General features: G+C 39.8%; 2 protein-coding genes across 2 annotated transcripts in view; both read left to right on the top strand.

Moving 5' to 3' along the window:
• The window catches only part of LOC118803867 (neuronal tyrosine-phosphorylated phosphoinositide-3-kinase adapter 1), a 54918-nt gene extending 53396 nt beyond the window's left edge, over positions 1-1522 (top strand). The window contains exon 9 of the mRNA XM_036564391.1: positions 406-1522. Coding sequence (XP_036420284.1) covers positions 406-825 — 420 coding nt within the window. The 3' untranslated portion in view covers positions 826-1522. The remainder of the gene's footprint in view (positions 1-405) is intronic.
• A 4268-nt stretch (positions 1523-5790) lies between these two features.
• atp1b2b (ATPase Na+/K+ transporting subunit beta 2b) overlaps positions 5791-23384 on the top strand; it is a 32221-nt gene continuing 14627 nt past the window's right edge. The window contains exons 1-2 of the mRNA XM_036564338.1: positions 5791-5865; positions 10645-10888. Of these exons, the coding sequence (XP_036420231.1) occupies positions 5791-5865; positions 10645-10888 (319 nt within the window). The remainder of the gene's footprint in view (positions 5866-10644; positions 10889-23384) is intronic.

Here is a 23384-nt window from a genome sequence, read left to right as displayed (position 1 = left end):
TAGCATTGCATCATATTGCATCGCTTTATCATTACTAGCACGTTAGCTGGTGGCTAGTGCATTACATTAGGACACTATGAAGCACAGTGTTTGTTTCAGATATACTTGTTCAGTGCTCTAATAAATTGAAAACAGATTATTGTGAAGCACCTTCTTTAGCCACTCCTTTTATTTTGCTGTATTAAAAAATGTGGCGACTTTAGACATGCTGTATAGTATCACATTTGTGATTGGTACATCCTTAATATCTTGGCTGATCAACTACATTTGGGATAAAGGAGAAACACTGTAAATTTGATTTTTCACCAAACTATCACTTTAAGTGTCAATTTTCAAGAACCTTTTTTTTTATTGTGTACATTCTTTAGCTATAACTTGTCCTTCTCTCATTCTTTCTCTCTCCAGCTTCATGCTCTCTCTCAGGCTCCCTGCAGTCCCTCCCTGGCCCGTCCGCAGATGCAGACACAGCAGCAGCAGGCTCAGGCTCAGGCTCAGGCTCAGTTCCACCTGCAGCAGCTCCAGCAGCACCACCTGCAGCTGCAGTTCCAGCAGCTGGCCCAGCTCGCAGCGCAGGCGCAGCCTCTAGCCACCGGGGGCAGTGCTCCCGGCGCACCGACCCAGCGCGACGGCAAACTGCTGGAGGTGATCGAGAGGAAGAGGTGCTTGTGTAAGGAAATTAAAGCCCACCGGCGGCCTGATAAGAGCCTGTGTAAACAGGACAGCATGCCCATCCTCCCCAGCTGGAGGAAAACGCCTGAACCACGAAAGACAGGCACTCCGCCCTGCCAGAGACCGCAGGCCGTGGTGTGGGACACAGCCATCTGACAGAGAGAAAGAGGAGGGTGGCACGGAGGAAGGCAAGAGTGCAGGACGCCATAGGGGGGTCGCGTGTCTGAGAACTGATGAGAGAGAGTGGAGGGAGATCAGTAGGCTACGTTCACATTACAAGTGGCACAAACCTGACGTTGTTGCCTAAACACAGATCTGATTCTTTCAAAAAAGCGGAAGCATATCTCATATGTGGTAACTTGTAACAATGTAAACAGATTGAAGGAGAGTTCCACCTTTTTTTTAAATCTCTATGATTACTTTAAGGTTAAGATGTGAGCAAACGCATTCAGAGAGGTTTGATGTGAAACGCTCTGTTCTAGAAAAAACTTACAGAGTCAAATTTGTCCACAGTGATGGTGATAGGAACCAGACGTCTAAAAGAGTTTTATGTCTCTAAAAGCTCCCTTTTATTATGAATATGCTGCCTGATGCCTGAGACATTACTTTATGACAAAGCTTTCGCCTAAAATGTGTTTTTTAAAAAGCGATTAGTGGTGGAGAGGTACTTGCAGAGTGTTGTGAGGCAAAATAGACCAATTATTTTTTCAGATTTATCACTATTTTGCCATCATCACCATAATATCTAAACACTCAGGAGAATTTAGGTTCACTGGTTGTTTTGGATAATAAATAAAATGGCTATATTTTGATTGTTGACCTCCTGGTTCCTATCATCACCACTGTAAGGTGTATCCAAGGTGGTAAGTTTCTCTAGAACGGAGTATTTCACATCAAACCACTCTGATTTACTTTTTTTTTTACATAGCAACCATTGAATTATGCAGAATCACCTTAAAGACCTACCACTTAAACAGTCTCATGCACAAAAGAAAGACCTATTATAAGAGTATTCATATGTATACTAATAAGGTGCTAAGTCCCATGAGATTGAATACCTTATGATGTTACATTTATCTGTAGAGATTATTTAATTAACAATGTTAAGCATAACACAAATGGCCTTACTATGTTTCAGTGACATTGAAAATTAGCTACCTGATGTTAGCTAACATTAATGTTATCTTATAGCTAGCTAGCATGGCTGATCATGTGGACTTTTAGAGCTCCATTTTCAAAGCTCTGGTCAAATGCAGTATTGTATGAAGTAGTGATGCAGTCATGAAAGAAGCATCTCAATAAATCACCAAAATAACTAGCTAGCTAATCTAACGTTAGGTTTCCATTAGCTGACTTTACAGTTAGCTAAAAGTAGCTTAACATAGTTAGCTTGCTAGCTACAAGCTCCAAAAATGTAATGCTGGACCATTTTGTTTTAAGAAATGGCTTAGTGTCCCAAAAAGTTGTAGGGCGGAAATATCAGAAGATCTGGGTAAAGCAATTCAGAACTAATTTATAAGGCTTGTAATGTGAACGTATGGGTACAAGTACAAATCAAAAGAAAGGGACAGATGGGTGGATGTGCTTTACTGTAAATCTCTGAATTTGGGGACGGGGGAGGGATAAGAATGTGACATGGTCACACCACGTATTATGTGCCATATAAAGACAGCACACACTCAAACGCTGGAGAGATACGCTTCAGTCTGAACTCTCTTTTACCTACCATGCCTCATCCTGACTACTAAGAGAACCACACTGAGTTTACAACCTTTGAAAACGGAAAAAAAAAACATACTGGACGTCTGACGTGAACGTTTAGAGCTCTGTACATGTATGAACATATCTCAAATAAGTGGAAAACGGAGGGATTATCAACAGGCCCTGCTGTGGCGAATGAGGGTTCATGCCTGCTTTGAAATAGAGGTTTGGATTGAGGACCTGGAGATGGAGCTAACTTCCTGTTCTACATTCCAGAGGAGTGTTTGTGTGCCTGTTTGTGCGTGCGTATGCTATCCTGATGGACTCTGTGAGGCTACAGGCTTCACACAGCACCATGCTCTTGTTTGTCTGTCGATGTACAATCAGCCGTGTGTTTGTGTGACTGGAATGTAGACCAGAAGAACAGACATAAGAGCGGAGATGTGGAATGTTATAGTACTGTAGACAAGCACACAGTGTACTTCAAATGAAACCACTGACACAGCCAAGACATACAGTGCTGTGCAAAAGTCAAAGACCACCATTCACTTAATTAAATTCCAGTTAAAATGGCCATTAAGTAAAGTTCATTTTTTGATGTTAGAAAATTGAACTAGAAAACATTTAACAGGAAATTACACAACAACTAAGCATATTTTTCAGTATTTAGTGTGTCCACTTTTTGCCTTTATCACAGCTTCCATTCTTTTCAGGAGACTTGCTTTCAGTTTTGCAAAGAAATCTGCAGGGATAGTCCAAAGTTCAGTCTTAGAATTTGGTCACATTTTCTGCTTTTCATGGTATAAGTATTCCCAAACACATTCAGTGGTGTACAGGAACACTGGATTTTTTCAGATCTGAAGCAAGAGTGGAGCTTGATTTTCTCCTCTCTCGCAAAGATGAAAGCTTCAAGTGCTGTTTATCTGATGGGGACAGTTTTGGTGGTCCGCCAGGTCTGGCAGGTGGTTGTTAGGGGGTTCTATTTTCTCTGTATCTTTTAATAATTTTTTGAACTCCAGTTTTGGAAACTCATTTCATTTATGATTTTTTTACTTCTCTCTCCTTATGCAAGTAGATTATCTTATATCTCCTCAGATATAAGGGACTCTGACTTTTGCACAGTAATGTATTGCCAAATTAAAACACACACACACACACACACACACATACACACACACATGCAGACAACCTAATTCAAACACACTTTCATGAAAAGAGGTGTGTAGTGCTGGTGTAGTTTGTACATGAGTGAATAGTCTATCGGTTCCTCGTCATATCAATATTGACTATTGAGTGATTGAGTGTGAAGCAGACTAGTCTATGGATGCAGCTTGTTGGGGTAATACTACCTAAACGTTTGCCTGTCTTTAACATGGAGAAATAGACCGATTTTCTCTCACACTTTATACGACTTTTGTAGCAATACGCCTCTGTAAATGCAGGAGTCTGTTCGTCCCCATAACAGACCGTCACAAGCCGAGAAATAAAAAACGTCCTGACCAACATCGCATAGGGAAAAAAGAGCTTCATCACATCACACACGGTGAACAGAATGAGCAGGAACATCCGTTTTTGATGCACGTGATGGAGACAGCGACCAATAAGATCCCAGAAAAGAGCCTCGCTGCTCAGCGTATAGATGACATTGATAATACAAAGAGAAACTGAGGTCAGGCTTAACACAAGGGCCGTCGCACGCGTACGCAAGGCAGACCAGCTCTAGCCTCGTCTAACCCTGCTGAAACATACTGGCCTTCCTCGATGGCAGACTGGCAGTTGCACAACTCCAGCAGTTTGAACAAAGGGCAGTGGGAGCTGGGCAAAATTTGTTCTGCATTAATTCTAAAATGATTCATGGTCATTTTTTGCACCCAGCTTTACTGAAATGCCTCTTTGGATGGTCAGTGAATGTAGACTGACTTGGGGCACCAAGTCTAAAGGAATATTCTTTGGCTAAACAAAATCAAATTTACACAGTTTTCCCCCAAATACTTGACCAGGCTAAACATGTTTGGTGTCTACAGTTTGCTTCTTTAGTTTTAGCTTTGTTTATTTGTGCAGCTCTTTAAGGCTGCAAAAAAACATCCAGCAGTAAAGGGAGCCTTGTACATCTTTTATACAGTGATAGAACTCAGAAATGCATGCATCATAACTCCTACTCCTTTAGATTTAAATGAGTTTAATATGATATCACCAAATTCTGAACACTGATCCACATAAATGTGCCAGTGTTAGTTAACTGGCTAGTTTTCAACTGTAGTCCCTGAGACCTGATGTTGTAGCCCAGACACATTGAACAGTTCACACACAGACAAAGCTAACATTATAAAAAAAAAAAACAGACGTTTATAACAATACATAATTAAAAAAACAGCAGATAAATGGCAAAAATTTACATGCAGGCAAGTACACAGAATAAACTTCGGTAGCACCAGAAAAACCAGCATAGCTAGCATATTATTGTTGTCAGAACAAAATCTCATATTTCCAAAATGGTAACTTTACAGGAGAACTTGAAATGGAAGTTAATGGAAAAATATTTATTTCCAAGTCATTTTGGACCATTTTGATTGGTCCATTCATTATGAAAGTTTCCGATGAAAATGGTAACATGGGTTTTATTATGCAAAAAAAAGTAAAATCGAGATTCAAGATTTTTGCAAGGCAGTAACAGTATGTTGTGTTTAAGATGTAGGTATGCTGGTCAGCAGCAGTGGAAGCTGTTATGATGATCCCCACCAAATCCAGTGTATACGTGCTGAGTGACCAGCTAAACCAGTACTGGATCAACACTAATTTACTAAGATCTTTTATCCTTGCGGTCAGTCTGACCCCAGCAATATAAATTCAGCGGCAAGGTGTGTGAAATGTTGATATTTCTCATGTTTTATACAGCTAAAATCAAACTGATCCCAAAGTAATATCATCATGTTAATTTTATGTTTGCCCATTTGTCCCTATTAAATTAGGAAATGTCCTTTATTTAGAGATTTTAAACACTAAATGGGGTGAAATTGACTCCAAAGATAATAGAATGGCCAGGCCAGCAGAACTTAGACCTTTATTTTTTTTGAGATGTAGCTAGCAAGTAGCTAACATGAAGCTAATAACCTCCAGTTAGCATCCCGCAGCTTCATCATCATACGCTTCAACAACATCAGATTGTTATACTGTCAAATAGACTTGCTTATGTCGTTTCTGACACTGTATGACATACTGTTATCAATAAGAATGCTGACTGGTGCGCTATAAGCTTTGTTTTACTAGTTAGCTCCATTAGCTCTAGTGCAAAAGTAAAGAGGCAAACCAAACATGTCTTGGCTGATCAACTACATTTGGGCTAATGAGGAAACTCTGTACATTTGATTTTTCATCGCACTATTCCTTTAAACCCCAGAGCTACATAAAGTAGATGCCCCCATGTTTCAGGCCGGTTTTACGAGGCTAGACCAGACCTCCACAGATTTCTGGTTGGGTCTGCAGGTCTACAACTCTGTATCATACTCGAATCCATGTACATAAGCTAAAGTCTTACTGTCTGTCTTCATTTCAGTGGCAACATAGTCACAAGTGTCAGTCATACGGGATTGCCATGGAGATTAGCCTAGTGTAAGGGTGGGGAGGGTTCCATGACAACAGGGAGGCTCACATACTCGCACACACATGAACACACACACATGCGTGCACGCTGCCATTCGTATCGAACTCTGACAGACACGCCAAGCTCGATTCTTCTGTTTTCGTTCGGGCAGAGGTTCACCTGTTTGCATCTTGAAGAAGATTCCACCTCACACAGGCTTCTGCTGCTCAGCCTGGACTGGCAGCAGCACTCCTCAAACCAATGCTGGAACTATCCGCACAAAACGGAAAACCAACAAAAAAAAATAAACAAAAACAACCCACACAAAACATGCTAAGAAAAAAATACACGAGCGTTAAAAATTGTAAAATAGATATGTACAACTGTATTGATTATGTAGCAATTATTTCCACTTTCATACTTGTAATCAACAAATATATTGTAGCATATGATGTATAAAAGTACAAGGTGTTTAATTGTTTTATAAAGGAATTTAGTAGTTCTATCTGTGGCAACCTGTCTACACTGTACCAAATGGTTTGGCCCGCAATGAAATGCAAGCCCTCTTACTAAAGGCACAGTCACAGACACACCAACACAGTTTATTCTGCTAGATTTATGCAAGTCCCTTTAAAACAGGTCTACTTTTACTGCTTTTTTACACATTTGTTTATTTATGTACAGGAACCACCAGCCCAGTTCTGTCACTGTTTGGATATTTTGGAATACTTTTGCTGCTATATTGAATTACTACTGCTATTATAAATAGGTTGTCATATTCCTCACTGCTGGTAACACTTCTTCTATTATTCCTCTTCCTTTTTTTGCTTTTGTTTAACTTTTCTCTTGCGTTTTCCCGGAGGTCAGACAGGATGGAGTTTGTTCTCACTACCGATGAATGGATCCTTCCGTAACTGTACTATGGCACTCGAGTGGTTTTTAGTTCTTGTTGTGGTTGTATTTTACCGTTGTTGTTATTTTCTGAATAGTTAGCACCAACCTGTACAGTTTTCACCTTGTCAGCACTACTGAAAAATGTGAAGGTGATGTTGCGGGGTTGCTGTGGTGTTACCATGGTCTTTACATGATCTCACTATGGTGTCACTTGGGTATTACCATGGTGCTACAATGGTATTACTTTGGTGTTACCATGGTGCTACAATGGTGTTACTGTGGCATAACTTGGGTGTTAGCATCCTGCTGCTATGGTGTTACCATTGTGTTACCATGGTGTTACTGTTTTACCACTAAGGTGTTACTATGGTTGTTACCATGGTATTACCTGAGTGTTACCATAGTGCTATTATAGTGTTACTGTGGTATACCATGGTGTCACTTGGGTATTACCATGGTGTTATCACAATGTTATTATGGTGCTGCTATGGTGTTTCCATCGTGTTACTGTGGTGCTGTTATGGTTATACCATTGTGTTACCGTGGCGTTACTTGGGTGTTGCCATGGTGCTGCTATGGTGTTACCATGGTGTTACCGTTGTGGTACTATGGTTTTACCATTGTTGTTACCATTGTATTACCTGAGTGTTACCATGGTGCTACTATAGTGTTACTATGGTATACCATGGTGTCACTTGGGTGTTACCATGATGCTACAGTGGTGTTACTATAGTGTTACCATAGTGCTGCTAGTTTCCATGTTGCTGTGGTACTATAGTGATACCATTGTGTTACCATGGAGTTACTTGACTGTTACCATGGTGCTATTATGGTACTGCTGTGGTGTTACCATGGTGCTACTATGGTGTTACCATGGTATTGGCATATTGTTACTATCTTATTGTCATAGTGTTACCTTGGTGCTACCATGATGTTACCATGGTGTTACAGTGGTGCACTACAGTGTTACTGTGGTGCTACCATGGTGTTGCAGTGGTGTTATTATGGTGTTGCCATGGTATATTATAGTGTTACTTGAGTGTTACCATGGTGCACTATGGTGTTACCATGGTGTTAGCATAGAGTTTCTATGGTGTTGCCATGGTGTTAGCATAATGTTGCCATGGTGTTATTGTGATATTAGACAGACACCAATGGTGACACCACAGGACCCAGGAGGCCACTATGAGTACAGTCTTTATCAAACAGGAAATAGAATCACAGTAGAGGAAGAGGGCTGGTGCAATGCATGCTGGGAGTTCTTAGAGGGGTCTCTCCAACATACCGAAAGGTTGGGCTGTGTCTCAGTCTAAATAAACTGTGCCCAATTTGTACTTCAGATATACTAAGTAATCATCTAGTTGCAATTTATTACAATGAAGGGGTAACTTAAGTATTATTGAGAAAACTAGTTTACAGAAGCTGTCGGCTTTGCGTGTCTACTTAAACGGTGGCCATATTATGAGTGCCATAATATATTGATATGGTAAGATACGATGTACCTTGGAAATCACTGTAGTGCTATATTTGCATTGATATCGTCATGAAATAAATTTTATATGATGAACTGAAGGGTTCTGTGTCTCGACGTGTCTTGCCGGGAAAACAGAGGGGTGGGCGATATGGCAAAAATATAATAACAAGGTACTTGAAGACATTTTCACAATACATAGTATGGATAACAGTATTCAGTCTTTCTGAGGTTTGAAAAGTTAGAACAGAAAAAAAGCCTCAGTAGTGCTACATTTAAAAAATGCTGTCAAAACAAATGAGGACAATGATTTTAAATCAGTACATCTGGTTAGGCGGGACTAATTATGCTGTCCTTGTACTGAAATATGCAGTTGCCCTGTGTCGATTAAGTGCTGATGATATCCACAACATGCTCAGAAAAGTGTACTTTCGTGTAATTAATCACACTATGATAAAATATCATCAAACTGTCCATCGCTACTTTGACGCTCTGGAGGTATTTTGCATTTTGTTTTGCATTTCAAAGTGTTTTATCTCACGGGCTCTGTGCACTGATTAGTCAGCATGCTTGTTAGCTGATCTTGGGCCAGCTGACCCCATTGATCTTCTCTCTGCACACAACACAATTGAATCTTGAGTGCTGAGTCAGGCTCTACAGCTCCGTGTATTTCTTGTGCAACTCTGTTGTGAGACAGAAGAGGGCGCCAGTACGCTGTTAGGCAATAAGGCAGTGTGCACTAGAATGTACATCTTGTTCCTCGCTTTTTGAGCTTTCCTGTAACCTGACTTGGGACATTGCCTACAGAGATTAGGACTCGGAAAGCTGCTCCTGAATCTGACTGCACACAGAGTTCCTCCATGTCCTGAATCAGCACAGACTGATGGGTAATCCAGCTCTGCCTTTACTCTTGACTCATTCTGTAATGGTACATGGTGAGCCAAGAAGTGATTGCAATATAGCCTATATATTTCATACAAACATTTTCTAAACCGCTTATACTTCTGGGTCGCAGGTGGTGCTGAAGCCTATCCCAGCAGTCATTGGGCGGAAGGCAGGATACACACTGTACAGGTCGCCATCGCAGGGCAGACGTAGCCTATATATGCCCTGCTTTTTATGACTTTATGTCTTGTTAAAATGCTCTTCTTTAATATTCACCCATTCACTCCAGGTTTATTACTCAGTTATCATCATAAGTGTTCAATACTTAGTATTATAATAAAAAGAGTGAGTAACTGAAGTGTGGGCCCACATTAGTTAAAGGGATAAATATTACATTAATAGTAAATAGTAATGTTCCAGTATGAATCTTTGCATTATTATTATTATTATTATTATTATTATTATTATTATTATTATTTAATATTATACCTTGTCCATGTGGAAAGCCCATGTCATGTAAGGCCTTGTATTGGAAACTCTTTAATTCCGCTGCCCGTCCAAAACCTCCAACTTATTTTGGTCTTCAGCTATTATGGTCAATGAAGTGACTGCTCTGGAACATCGTATCGTCACCATGTCATCCGTCTCTTTAGAAACAAACGCAGCACTCGGCCTGTGCTCTGATTGGTCGAGCTGAGCGTCGGTAAAGCTCACGGTCTAGCCGACGGGGGGGGCGGGGCGAGCGTAGCGCACAGGGCTGCTATTGGACGAGGGAGAGAGAGAGAGAGAGAGAGAGAGAGAGAGAGAGAGAGAGAGAGCTTACAGTTACAACTTTTGCAGTTGTTTCAATGTTTAGTGCCAGTTTTCATTCTTACTTTCGACACTCTAAAATGTTCAGTTCCTTATTTCATCATTTTTAATGTCCCCCAAATTTTGTGGCCATTATTTGTCATGTAAATAAAGCAGAAAGAATGAAAGGATTTGAAAAAGACAGAGAGAAAGACAAAAACAGCAAGAGAATTGTGTGATGGAGAGAAAGAGAGAGTGAGAGAAAAGATGGAGAGATAAGGGCAGAGAGAAGAAAAGAAAAAGTGAAAAAAAGAAAAAGTGCGAGGAAGAGAGAAGAGAAAGAACCAGAGAAAAAGAAAGAAAGACGCAGGAAAGAGAGAGAGAGAAGCAAGAAAGAAATGAATGAAAGAAAAAGAGCGAGCGAGAGAAAAAGAGACTGGAAAAGGGGGGATAAAGAAACAGGAAGAAAGTGTGAGTAGGAGAGAAGAGAGAGAGAGAGAGAGAGAGAGAGAGAGAGCGGGGGGGGTTCTCTGACACGGTGTTTTACTGCAGTACACCCCCCCCTCCACCACAGACACACAGACACACACACTGCGGATCGTGCTCTCCACCAATCAGAAGAGTTTTGCTCCGGTGACGCACGCGCCGCTCTGAGCACAACCGGCAACCGGCTTCTTCACCCCATCAGCGCGCGCCTCAGCGGGATTCCTCTCTGTGTGAGCCCCCACAGCTCCTCAGCGCCGCGTTAAAGCCCCTCTGTCCCACACAGCTTTTTTATTGCATCCCAAACAACAGAAGAGAAGAAGACATGGCGAAGGACGACAAGAAGAACGAGTGGAAGGAGTTCTTCTGGAACCCGAGGACCCGCGAGTTCTGCGGCAGGACGGCCAGCAGTTGGGGTACGTCTGCACCAAACTACGCCTTTTCACGCTTACCTCGCATTCATACCCTCAAGTTCACGCGCACAAACTTTCTCGAGCCTGACGCTTCCAGTTCACCGGCCTCGCTCGAATTCTCCGTTCCACCTTAAAAGGTGCAGCAGAAACAGTCCGGCGCATGTACAGGAGTGTGTCTGCTGTACCATTTAAGGTGGAACGGAGACTTCGTCTAAGGAGCTAACCACAGCTTCGTCACACGTTCAGGGAGGTTTTTATTCCAGTTCGTGTCTGTAACAGTTATCAGCGCTCGTGCGTGTATTGCAGTATTGCATTGCGGTATTGGCTCGAGCCGGCGTTTTGCTCTCCGCGTGCGCGAGAGCTGTAGAGTGGCTGCAGCACAAACCCAGTAAAGCTGGAAGATGAGACTAAAATGCTATTAGGAAAATAAAATAATGACGATTCTCAGCAGAGGCGCCCTGGTGCACAAGGCTCAGATTACTGCGGGAGAGAGAGAAGAGTGTGGGGTAGAGAGAGAGAGTGTGTATGGGGGAGAGAAGAGAGTAGGGGAGAGAGAGAGAGAGAAGAGTAGGGGAGAGAGAGAACCCTGGGAGAGAGAGGAGAGTAAGGGAGAGAGAGAACCGTGGGAGAGGGAGAGAGAGAATTGGGGAGGGAGAGAGAGAGAGGAGTAGGGGAGAGAGAGAGAGAAAAGTCGGCGAGAGAGAACAGTGGGAGAGAAGAAAAGAGTGGGCGAGAGAGAGGAAAGGGGTGAGAGAGACGGAATGGAGTAGTGCGGGATGGAGAGAGAGAACAGTGGGAGAAAGAGAGAGGGAAGACTGGGGGAGAGAGAGAAAGACAGAGCGAGAGTAGAGTGGAGAGAGAGAGAGAGACTGCAGCAGGAGCTGAAAACTGTTGCAGCATCAAATCTGCCGAGAATGCGGCTGTAGGTGAACAGCACACAGTGTTCAGTTCACTCTTACTCAGCTGTGTTGAGTTGGATTAGGGCTGAGAGGCACTGATACAACTCAATCTCATGCTATTTTCCAAATATATCACAGTATCAGATGATATACAGGTAGCATTAATAAAGCTAATAAACCCATGCTGGGCACTGCCACTCTATATGCTACAAGAATGTCTTACAAACCTTTCTGTTGGAGGATTAGAGAAATCTTCCATTTTCTTGTCTTAAAATGACATAAGCAACAACTGCGACCAGCACCGTAAATACTACACAGACAAAAACCACATTTCCAGAAAGGAATCTTGTTATTTATTTAACTTTTATGGATTTTAAGCTGTCCTTTCTAAACAATCTGAAGCACCCAGTAAATGACGTACATGACAGTGAACTGTCCTGAATACTACGAGTAGAGGGCTCAGAATAGAACTAAAAAGCTAAAAATGGACCTTTTGGCAACAGAGGTGCTGCTATTTTATGGGAATTATGGAAGTACAGACGATGCCCTGTCCTATGTCTGAGTGTTTAATTCACTCTGACTGGACTAAAACAAGCACTGTGTGTTTTAATTCCAACACTGAATGCTAATTTCAATTCTTCACATGGCCTTTAAACACTTTTGACGCTAGTTCAAACGTGTGCGTCCTTATTTTAATGTGCTAGGTGTTAATTTGGCACTGTTAATTCTGTATTAAACGTCAATTGAATGATAATTCCTCTGTAAATATGCTCATCAGTGGTGCAATTTTAGCAATGTGAGTGTAAATCTTGCACAAGTGAATTTAGCATATATGCTAACTCAACACTGGATGCTGATTATGACAGAGTTAGAGTTCACATTACAGGGGCTAATTCAACACTACAAATGCTCATTTCAGCACTGTGGGTGTTCATTCAACACTAAACATGCTAGTAATACTGTGGAAATTTGGCAGTTCTTTGAACTGAACCAGGTGCTGCACCACCTGCACCATAGCTAACTCTAACATTCTGATGGAACACACTGGGCTGAGCTCAGGACAGTGTGGGGAATGGGTTCGGTCATAATTGACCACTTTGTAAACTGATACGAAGTTCATAAAAGTAAGAGTTTGTGTAAAGTAAAGTCTTCTTGCTGCAGTATTCACTGGGCTTTCCTAATGTAATCTGAGTGAAGGATCACGCTAGTTGTAATACAGCCACAGCACCTCCTCCATCTTATGTATTCTGTGTGTGTGCATGTGTGAATTAGTGTAAGATGTAATCCCGCTTTAATAGGCTCACTGGTTGCCTTGCTGTTGAGTTGCTAGGACGAAGACATCGATTCAAAGCGTGCTCTTTCTGATAGATCTGTTAATAGATCTTAGCACAGAGTGAGAGAATACAGGCAGTGCCTATTACATTACAGATAAAAATGACAACACATTTTGGTGTAGTGATCGCTGAAGCTGATATTTTTTCCTATTGCTCCTGTATAAGCAGTTTATTTTCATTTACTTGCATGTAATAGGGATGCACCGATATGGGATATCCGATATTTTTCGTGTGCATTTGTGCTGATGCCGATATGTAAGAATTTATAAATTGAAAAAAAAAATTGGACTGGCATTACAGAGAAACATAACATCCATTTCTGGAGGGTTACAAATGCAGTAAAATGAATCAAATGCCAACACAGTCACATGCAAAAGTTTGAACATCCCTTGTCAAATTACATACATTTTCTAAGTGAAATGTTAAAGGTTTAAATTTTCAAGTACGTTTTTTTTTAATGGGAATTGGCTTAGTAGTTTCCAGTAGAGACTAGTAGTTTCCTGTAGAACACATTAGGAAACCACCAAATGCAATTAGAATCAGCCATTAGTCACCTGTTAAACTATTAGGATCCTTTACACTGTGATATCAACCCATTAAAAGAGCCAAAACACATTACAAAACCATCCAGAACCAACAGAAACACTTAATAGTTTCTATGTTTTTTTTTCAGCAGGGAAAACATCACTTAACCAGGGGTGCCAAAACTTTGGCCTGTTTTAGCCTAAAAGTTCTGCTTTTCTCAAGTTCAGTAAAAGTTACTGAACTGTGTGTGTGTAAGAGGGTGCGAGTGTGAGAGAAAGAGAGGGGTCTTCTTAGGACTTTTCGCCCGGTTAAGCTGCTGCACTCTCTAAGACTGCTTAATGAGTCTATCTGTCTCTGGCCTGAACTGTGGTATATTTGGCCCCTTTAACTTCTGTCCTCATTACCTGGGCTTAGCAATGACCCAGGATCTGCCTTACAGCCTGAAGCTCCGGGCAGAACAGGAGGAAGACTTATTTAAGGAATCGTTTGGCCAAAAAAATGACATTCACACAATGTCCACCTCAACCTGAATGCAGTCTGTGAACTATGCTTTTAAACACACAGCGAACGTCACATAGCTAAAGGCAGCACGTAGCAGCAGACATCTTAAAGCCTGTTTTTAGATTACAGTATGTCATACACTGTCAGAAAACAAATAAGCAAGTATATTTGAGGTTGCTGATCACCTCAAGATATTTTGAGGCGAGTGTTTGATGATTATATGGCGTTAGCTTGCAGTACTTGCTAGCTCCATTAGCTTCGTAGCTCCAGTGAAAAACTGAAGAAGCAAACATGCCTTAGCTGATTGATTACACTAACTACATTTGGGTAAAAGTGAAAACTGTGTACCTTTGATTTTTGGTTGGACTATTCCTCCCTACGTTGGTGACTCTGGGGGGAAATGCTAAGCAGAGCAAAGGGCTTCTGAGGAGATTTGTGCTACTGAGCAGATGCAATTGACATGAATGGGGGAGGCTGCTGATCACTTAGTCAGAGAAGTCAGAGTCAGAGAAGGAGTTTAGCTGGTTATAAACCAGAATTACTTCCATTTGCTCAGCTGCTCAGTTCCATAAGTACAACTTTGGATTGTATTTGTACTTTTAAATGCTAATACATTTATTTCTGCTCAAATATTTGTGACAAAGTGTACTTTTTCCTGTTTCTGGACTGCTTTTCTATGTTCAAACCTCTTACATTTAAGCTTTAGGGTGTTATTTTGCTCCAAAAAGATGCCAAAAGAAAAGAATAGAGCCCAAAAACCTGAGTTTCTGTGCTGATATATGCTGGATGTACTAAGAAGCTCCACAGAAGTTCTAAAGGAAGCTCAGTACTTAAGGAGTTTTCCTGATTGTACACTTTTTTATTCACACTATATTTTGGTAGCTAGTTTGACTTCTACTTTGGTTAGTATTTTGATGAAAAAAGAATGAAGTGAGGGAATGATTTGAGGGGGTAGGCAAGGGGATGTAACATAGCATAAATGTACAACAGCTGGCCCCCTTCCTATCCCCTTTGGAATATTGTAAGATTGCCAGATGTTTAATGTTTGTATACATAGTCAGTAGTGGTTGATAAGTCATACAGGGTCCCAATATAAAAAAGCTGTTACAAATTAGAATTACAGTTGAGCAATCTAAGAGGAGATGGGACAAGAACAACCCACAGTATAGGATGAGAAATTTCTCTAAAGGCCTTTTTTCTTGTTCTAAAACATAAGTATTGCTACAGTTCATAACTGACCCCTCAGGTCAGATTGAATCCACCATTCCCTTGATATTTTTTACAATTCCCACACTGAGAACACTTAGTTTTACTTGACTAAAGATATCCTACCCGCCAGTTATAACTGATTCTTAGTCAGTCCTTGTCTCTTGGGCATGCAGACATAGAGCAAATCAACAAATAATAGACCTTTAATATGCAGGTAGGTGGATTAGTTCTCTCCACAATGATTCAGAATCATTAGGACCTCATGGTGTTAATTGAAGCCATTTCCATGGCGATGCTGTAGTGAGACGTGGTTGGTGGTTCATCGATGACCCACTTTATTTTAACATATTGAGTGGGTTTGGAGGAAGTGTCTTGTGGGAAATCGGCATGTTGCAGCGGAGGCCTTCAAACAGTCCAAGCAGCAGCACCCCCAGGAGAGCCGTTAAAGGCTCAGTACATCCCCTCCAGCTGCTGCGTCAGACTGCTAACTCAGATACTGGATGTGTGTGTGTGCTGATGGAGCACTGCTGATGTTCTGTGAGGAGGGGTGATGCTACTTCAACTTAGTCTCATTCAGATAAATCACATCTGAAACTGTATATATCTTGTCTGTTCTACACACCCTGGAAAAGATAAACAGTTCAATTACAGTCATAGACTTAGAAAAAAAAAATATTGGTGACCATTTCTCGCCAGGTTTTTACCCCTTTAAAGTCTAGGATTATAATTTAGTTACTAATCTTAAGCATATTGTTCAATAACTACTACAAATATTCAGTAAATATTGTGAATTATTCAGTAACTACTGTTAATTATTCAATAATCACTTAGAGTAACTCAGTAACCACTTTGTATTATTCAGTAACCACTATAAAATATTCACTAACTACTATAATTATTCAGCAACTACTAAGAGTTTTTCAGTAGCTTCTGTGTAACTACTGAGTAACCAGTATAAATCATCAGCCACAATTAATTATTTCATAGCTACACACTATGCATTACTCAGAAACTGCTATGACTTGCTCAGTAACCACTATGAATTATTCAGTAGCCACTATGCATTACTTAGTAATTACTATGAATCATTCAGTAACTACTATGAATTGCTTAGTAACCATTATGAATTATACAGCAACTACTATAAATTAATCAACTACTACCATAAGTTATTCATTTACTACTACAAAATAAACTATGAATTGTTCTATAGCCACAATGAATTGGTCAGTAACTTCTATGAATTATTCAGTAGCTACTATCAGTTATTCAGTAGCCACTATGAATTGCTCAGTAACTACTATGAATCATTCAGTAACTACTATGAATTTTTCAGGAACTACTATGAATTTTTCAGTAATTACTATGAATCGCTCAGTAACCACTATGAATGATTCAATAACTACTATGCATTATTCAATAGCCACTATGAATTATTCAGTAACTGCTATGAATTGAACAGCAACTACTATTAATTATTCAGCAACTACTCTTCTAGTAGTTATTCAGTAACTACTATGACTTGCTCAGTAATTACTATGAATTATTTAGTACCCACTATCAGTTATTCAATAGCCACTATGAACTGCTCGCTCACTATTATGAATCATTCAGTAACTACTATGAAATTCATATAAATTCTGTAGTTATGAGTGCAGAGTAAATGTGTACATATAAATCTGTAGAGTTGAAGGGATTAACCAACTACAGCCAAACGTGAAGCTCTGAATATCAGAGTTTTGGACGAACAGTTTTGTTTGTTTTAATTTTTTGATAATTCAGACCTCTAAGAGTCCATATGTGGACTTAAATTCCATATGTGCACTTAATTTCCTCACTCTCAGAAATACAAATCTTACACTTCAGTTAGCGAATGCTTTATGTTAGGTACTGAATTGTATGTAGTAGTTACTGAATAATAAGCCTTCAGATCAAAACCTTCCTAATATTAATACCAGAGTTCAAAGGGTTCATTTAGCCTCAGCTAAAAAAAGAGACTTTCACTTGTATAGAGTGAGTCAGAGTGGGGCAGCCTGCTCTGTTTCGTCTTTGTTTGTGGATCAGGATATCTGCAAACAGCTGTGGTCCAGTACCCGTAATGATTGATGTCTGAATAAATCAATCAGCTTTACGGAGAGAAGAAACAGAAAGATCTAAAGAGGACGATGTGTACGTGTGTGTTTGCTTTAACGAAATTAATCATGCAGTGCACTTTGTTCTTCTCTTTCAGCCTTTCGGTCAGTTGTCTGATTAGAGCGATAAAAGAGTACAGAAAGCATTCATCATGGAGAAACAGAGAGAAGATAAAGAGAGATAGAGAGACAGAGAGGGAGAGAGAGAGGTGTCATCTGTCACACTGCAGTGATGCATTTGTGCAAATTAAGAAGTGGGTCCGGATGATATGGACAAAAATTGTCTATAATATTATGTAGAAGAATATTTTGATACAGAAAAAAAGCATTTAACGTTTAAAAACTGGGAATAGAATCATTATTAATTAACACTTCATATACTGTGCTGCACAAAATCCAATTAAACAGTACTAATTATGCTCTCTTTACAATGAAACGTAGTTTGTCAGTGTTCTGTAAGTACTGATGATATCCAAAATATACTCATGCATATCGTTTATCACAATGACAAAATTGATCACAATAGCAACTAGAAAAGTGACTGCATAGTTTAAGCAATTCCCAGATGGTTGCTAGGGTGTTGCCAAAGAAATTGCAGTTGCTAGGGTGTTGCCAAAAAGTTACTATTGTATTTTAGGTGGTTGCAAAGGTGTTGATAAATGGTTGCTATGGTATCCCAGGTCGTTGTTAGGGTGTTGCTAGGTGGTTGCTTTGGTATCCCAGGTGGTTGCTAGGGTTGCTAGGTCGTTTCTGTGGTTCCTCACATGGTTAATAGAATATCTTTAACGGCCTTGTATCAACATGACATAAATTTCCCACATACTTGTCCCATTCATTCCTAAAGGAAAAATGCCATTTAACAATAATTGCACAAAAACCATACATCCAATCAAAACGCTGTATACAAGTCCACTTATAGTGTTGGTGTGGGTTTGTGTACCAAAACAGTCATAATTCATTTTTACTTGACCATTTACCCACTTCTCTTTAATAGTTAAACAGGCTGTTTTGGTTACTGTGCCTTTAAGACTGATATTGTAAATGAGCTCTGTTATGATTTGCTGCCCTACATGGTGCCTGATTCAAAAAAGAGTCTGGGCTGAAAAACTACTTTTAACTTCAGTATGAATGGGTGTGGCTAAACTGCTGTAGTGAATACATAAATTTATGTGCAGTGGTTTTTGTGACATCACAAAAACAATTCACTCAAAACAGGCCGCAGCTTAGTTTTCATATATGGACTGTATCGACTGATTGACTGGCTTTCAAACCTTTTCAAATTAAATTTTCTGTGATTTGAGTGATTTAACACTAGCCTACAGTCATAAAATCACCAGCCATTCATGCTCACTCTAAACATGGCAATATTCCAGAGAATGTTTTTAATTCACTTTATAGAGCATATATTTTTGCTTATTTATGGACCATAGATGTGATTGCATTGTGTGTCTTAGTGTATACGCATGTATGCATGTGAGCTAGGCCTGCATACTGTGTGTTGCTATATAACATTTGTTGTTTTTGGGAATCCATTATATGGTAGTACAAATATTCAGAGAGAAATTTAATATAAACAAAGCAGTTTAATGTTTTGGTCAGTTTTCACTTTGGATGGCTGACAATTTTTTGTGATGCTTCTGAAAAAAGCTAGTCTAGAGACAAGAATGTGGAGAAAGTGGACTTAATGCAGAGTCGGGGGTAAAAGCCTTAAATGTCCAAACCATTCAGAGCAGCTTAAACTCTCTGCAGGAGAGCGGCCTGCAACATTCCTTCTCACACACACATAAACTTAATATAAGTTCTCCCTTATTAACACCAATTATCTGTTCTTTCACTCCTAATGATAATCAAAAATCACAACTAGTCAGAATGCACATTCCTAGTTTTAATGTTTAGTATTTAAAAAAAATTATGAAAATATCATATTGGTCAATTCTCTGCATTTCAGTATCGGTATCAGAAGTAAAAAGTGGTACCATGTCTTCTCCAATATATGCAGGTGGATATATTTACTTCAATTTAACACTGAGCTTTTAACACTAATTATTCCTCACAAATTAATAAACTAATGGTGATTTTTTTGGGTCTTAGTATTGCCGTCCTTGTTTTTGTTCTCATGGGGGCTTTTCAAACAGCCTGCAGTGTTGCTTCCTGCTGCCCTCCTGCTATTGATCAGTAATCAGCGGAGATCCTGAAGAAAGAGCGAGAGAGGGTGTGAGGGGAGAAATCCAATATACCCCCCGCCCAGATGGACTCTCCTGGGGTCAGCCTCATCGAGTGGCTGTGGGTGGCCTGGCTCTGGCGAGCTGAGCTGAAACGTCTAATGATTTCTCACTCTCACTCTCTCTCTCTCTCTCTCTCTCTCTCTCTCTAGCTAGGGATGCCCAGATCAGATCTGATTGATCATTATGCAAGCTTATCAAACCTTGTTTAAGGTCAGTATTAACTATATCAGCATGAAGCAACTATATCAGAGATGCATGAACTGGACCTGCTGATGGGGCTGCAGCACCCCCAGATTTCAGGATTGTTTAACTGCAACTGCCAAAAATAACAAACCATTTTTAATCTAAGTATAGCAAAGATGTGCATTCTGGGTAATTTTGATGTTCAGGTATCAATGAATGGCACTGGAGAGGAAAAAGCAGCAAAAAAGCAGTTTTACAAGAGCCAAAAGAAACTGGTAGGTATTCTTGTTGGATGAGTAAAGGAAGCTGCCTCCTCAGAGGAGCTGATGAGCTAGGACTGACTGCTAGATGTGACTCCTAAGGATGTGCTAACTTGTTACCTTGTCAGGGAAATGTTTTTCAATGTCTTTGGAGCTAGATAACATTAGGTAGCATAGTTAGTGTAAAAAGCAGCACCAGAGAAAGTTGTATTTTCAGGTTTCATAGTGGCAAAGTATATATAACAAAAAGTAATAAACTATATATTACAGTCCTGTCAAAATATATCAATATAAAATATATATCAGTGTTTCCCTGAATTGGTAGCTTGTATATTTTCTCCATTTGCCCATTATGAAGCGTAGTGAATAACCAAATAGTGATTGCTGTATTTGAATACTGGTATCTGGAATGGTTAACCGAGTACTCGAGTGCCTGTGAACAGCCCTAGTATAAACTTTATGTGCTTTCGAGGGTTGAACCATCAGCATGTAGCTTGACTATGGGCTTAACACAATCAGTTACAGCACCACATATCATGTATCTGATTGGTCAGTACTCAGCTAATTTGCATAAAGTTTGTCCAGAAAGAGAGCAAAGTGTGCAGGGTGCATGATTTGATGTGTCTACTGCATATGTATATTGTCACCTCTTATCACATTACAGCGTGCTCTATTTCATGTTGAATGTAACAAAGAATTGGCATATAATTTTGCATGACAGCGCTGTGAACGTCACTTACAAGATACTCTAATCGTAGTATTTGTGTCTTGAACTCTAAGTCGCTGTTGGTGAGGAGCCTGTTGGCGTTTTACACTATTTATTTCTTACCCATAATTAATTAAATCAAATGAAGAAATTCTGTGGAAAGCGCAGATCCTCCACATTTTTGTTTGTAAGCAGAAGAGGAGATATTTTATGATGATGTGAATTTAGCGGAAGTTATTATTGGGTGTACAGTCTTCTGTTTTGGAAAGAAAGAGGAGACCTGTCCAGGGTGTTTCCTGCCTTCTGCCCAATGAGCGCTGGGATAGGCTCCAGTACCCCCTGCGGCCCAGGAGTCGCATCCATGATGGATGTATAGCAAGGCTTGAATAGTAGAGTAGAATTGAAGTTTAAGTTGTAGTTATTTAAATTCATGTTTGACATGAAATGAAATAAATCATATATGCTGACTGAGTGTACGATATGGAACCAGAGTATCTAGTGTTAAACAAAATGACATCTCAGTGAATTCTAACTGTCATTTTTGATGTTTGTTCTTTGAAACAATACAGACAAAGCTAGCTACACAGTTTCTTTGGGTTATTTTCTGGTTATATTTGGGTTATGTTCATATTTAGATTCCGGAGTCAAAAATAGGCATTGCTAGTGTTCAGATCCCTCCTGTTTTGTTTTGTTTTCCATAGCGGTATTCCATAGCTCATGAAATAATCCTGCTAACTTTTTGTTTAGTCTGTAAAAACTGAATAGAATTGCACAGCAAGGTATTGTTGTAGATAGATACCTAAACCTTTGCTACACCATCCTGTACATACAGCTCTGATATGAGTTGTTATATCATAAAATATCTGTCAGTTATTGAAATGTTTGGAATGTTGGAGTGTTTTTAAGGATTCTCTCAACACTTTTACGTCTCTTCTGCTTGGCCTTTTTCTCTTCAATTGTAAAGAGACTCTGAGGGTGAGAAAGGTGCAAATACCAAGAATGTTGTCTCTGTCAGAACAAAACCTTGTACCTCTATATTTGTTGTTCTTAATTTTTTTGGGCATTATTTGAAAACATCAGCTGTCCTTTACAATGTGTGAAGATGCCATGATGAACAGACCAATGTTAACTTTATTGACAGTTATGAATATTTTCCTTCTTTTTTCCTGTAAAGTTACCATTTTGTAGATCTAAGATTTTGTTCCATCAGCAACAATACTATTATTATTAGTGGTAGTAGTATTCAAAGATATGTGCAAACAATATTTGTTTTATACTGTACGGCTCCCATTCTGATCCATTTTTTTTATCCAAAAACAAACAAACAAACAAACAGACAACAAAACAACCACTTAAAACCACAAAAGAAACTAAATAAACAATATGAAGGGATAAACAGAATTATTAATCACATTTGAAGATAAGCGATATGTTCAACCTGACAATTCATTTGCTAAATTAAGCATCAAGTCATTCAACACACGCTGCTCATGTAGTGCTTCTTAATAAACTGATCCATACATCAGGCCACGCCCACAGGGGCAACAGCGGCCAATGGCGTGGCTGTGTGCAGATTGGAAATGTGTTGTGCTTTTTGTCTGTCAGCAGTATGGGCTTCTCTCTGGACTGTGTATGGTGATGTCATTTTGCTGATGTATTGCATTTTAGACTGCACTGATCCTCTGAGCACGCACACACACACACACACACACACCCACACACACACACTTAGACCAGGCAATATGACATAAATAGGAAACAATAACAATAAACAAGCACTTTAATCTTTGTTCACATGTAGTAATATAGTGGATCATGTAGTAATGTGTAGTATTACTATACAGAAAACAGCATTTCTGCAGGAACACCAAGTACAAGCAGCCAGAGTATAAGGTTAGAGTTGGGTTATTGTTTTTGTCCATCCTTCCACTCTGAGAACAACTCAACACTATGGTTCTGAAAGGATGTGTAGCTGTCAAGAAGCCCTTACTGAGAAAAGTAAATCGAAAAAAAGAGGAGCGTTCGAACGTCAATCAACGAAACTGCTGGTGTTCTCAGAACAATGGACAGACCACCCCAGAGTTCAGACCTCAACATCATTGAATGTGTTTGGGATTATTGGAACATGAGAAGCAGAAAATGTGACCAAGTCCAGACTGAACTTTGGAGGTGTGGAAAAGTATCCCTGCAGATTTCTTTGAAAAACTGAAATCAAGTCTCCTGAAAAGAATGGAAGCTCTAATGAAGGCAAAGAGTGGATATGCTGATATATGCTGATACATCTGATAGTATATTTAGTTGCTGTGGATTCTGGGTCGTTTTTTTTTGTCCTGTTTTTTTTCTGACATTGAAAAATGATTGTTCTGACTTAGTGACGGTTTTGACTAGAAATTAAAGTAGTGTGTGTGTGTGTGTGTGGGTGTGTGTGTGTGTGCGTGCGTATTTATTTGTAAGGGAAACTCTATTACATCATAATCAAACACCCTGAAACCCCCCTTATGGTCTAATCTGCTCCCTTCCCCCAA

This window comes from Colossoma macropomum, unplaced genomic scaffold (assembly GCF_904425465.1).
Source record: "Colossoma macropomum unplaced genomic scaffold, Colossoma_macropomum, whole genome shotgun sequence".
NCBI classification, from domain to species: Eukaryota; Metazoa; Chordata; class Actinopteri; order Characiformes; family Serrasalmidae; genus Colossoma; species Colossoma macropomum.
The sequence above is the reverse complement of the archived record's forward strand: the minus strand, read 5'-3'. Positions and strand labels throughout refer to the sequence as shown.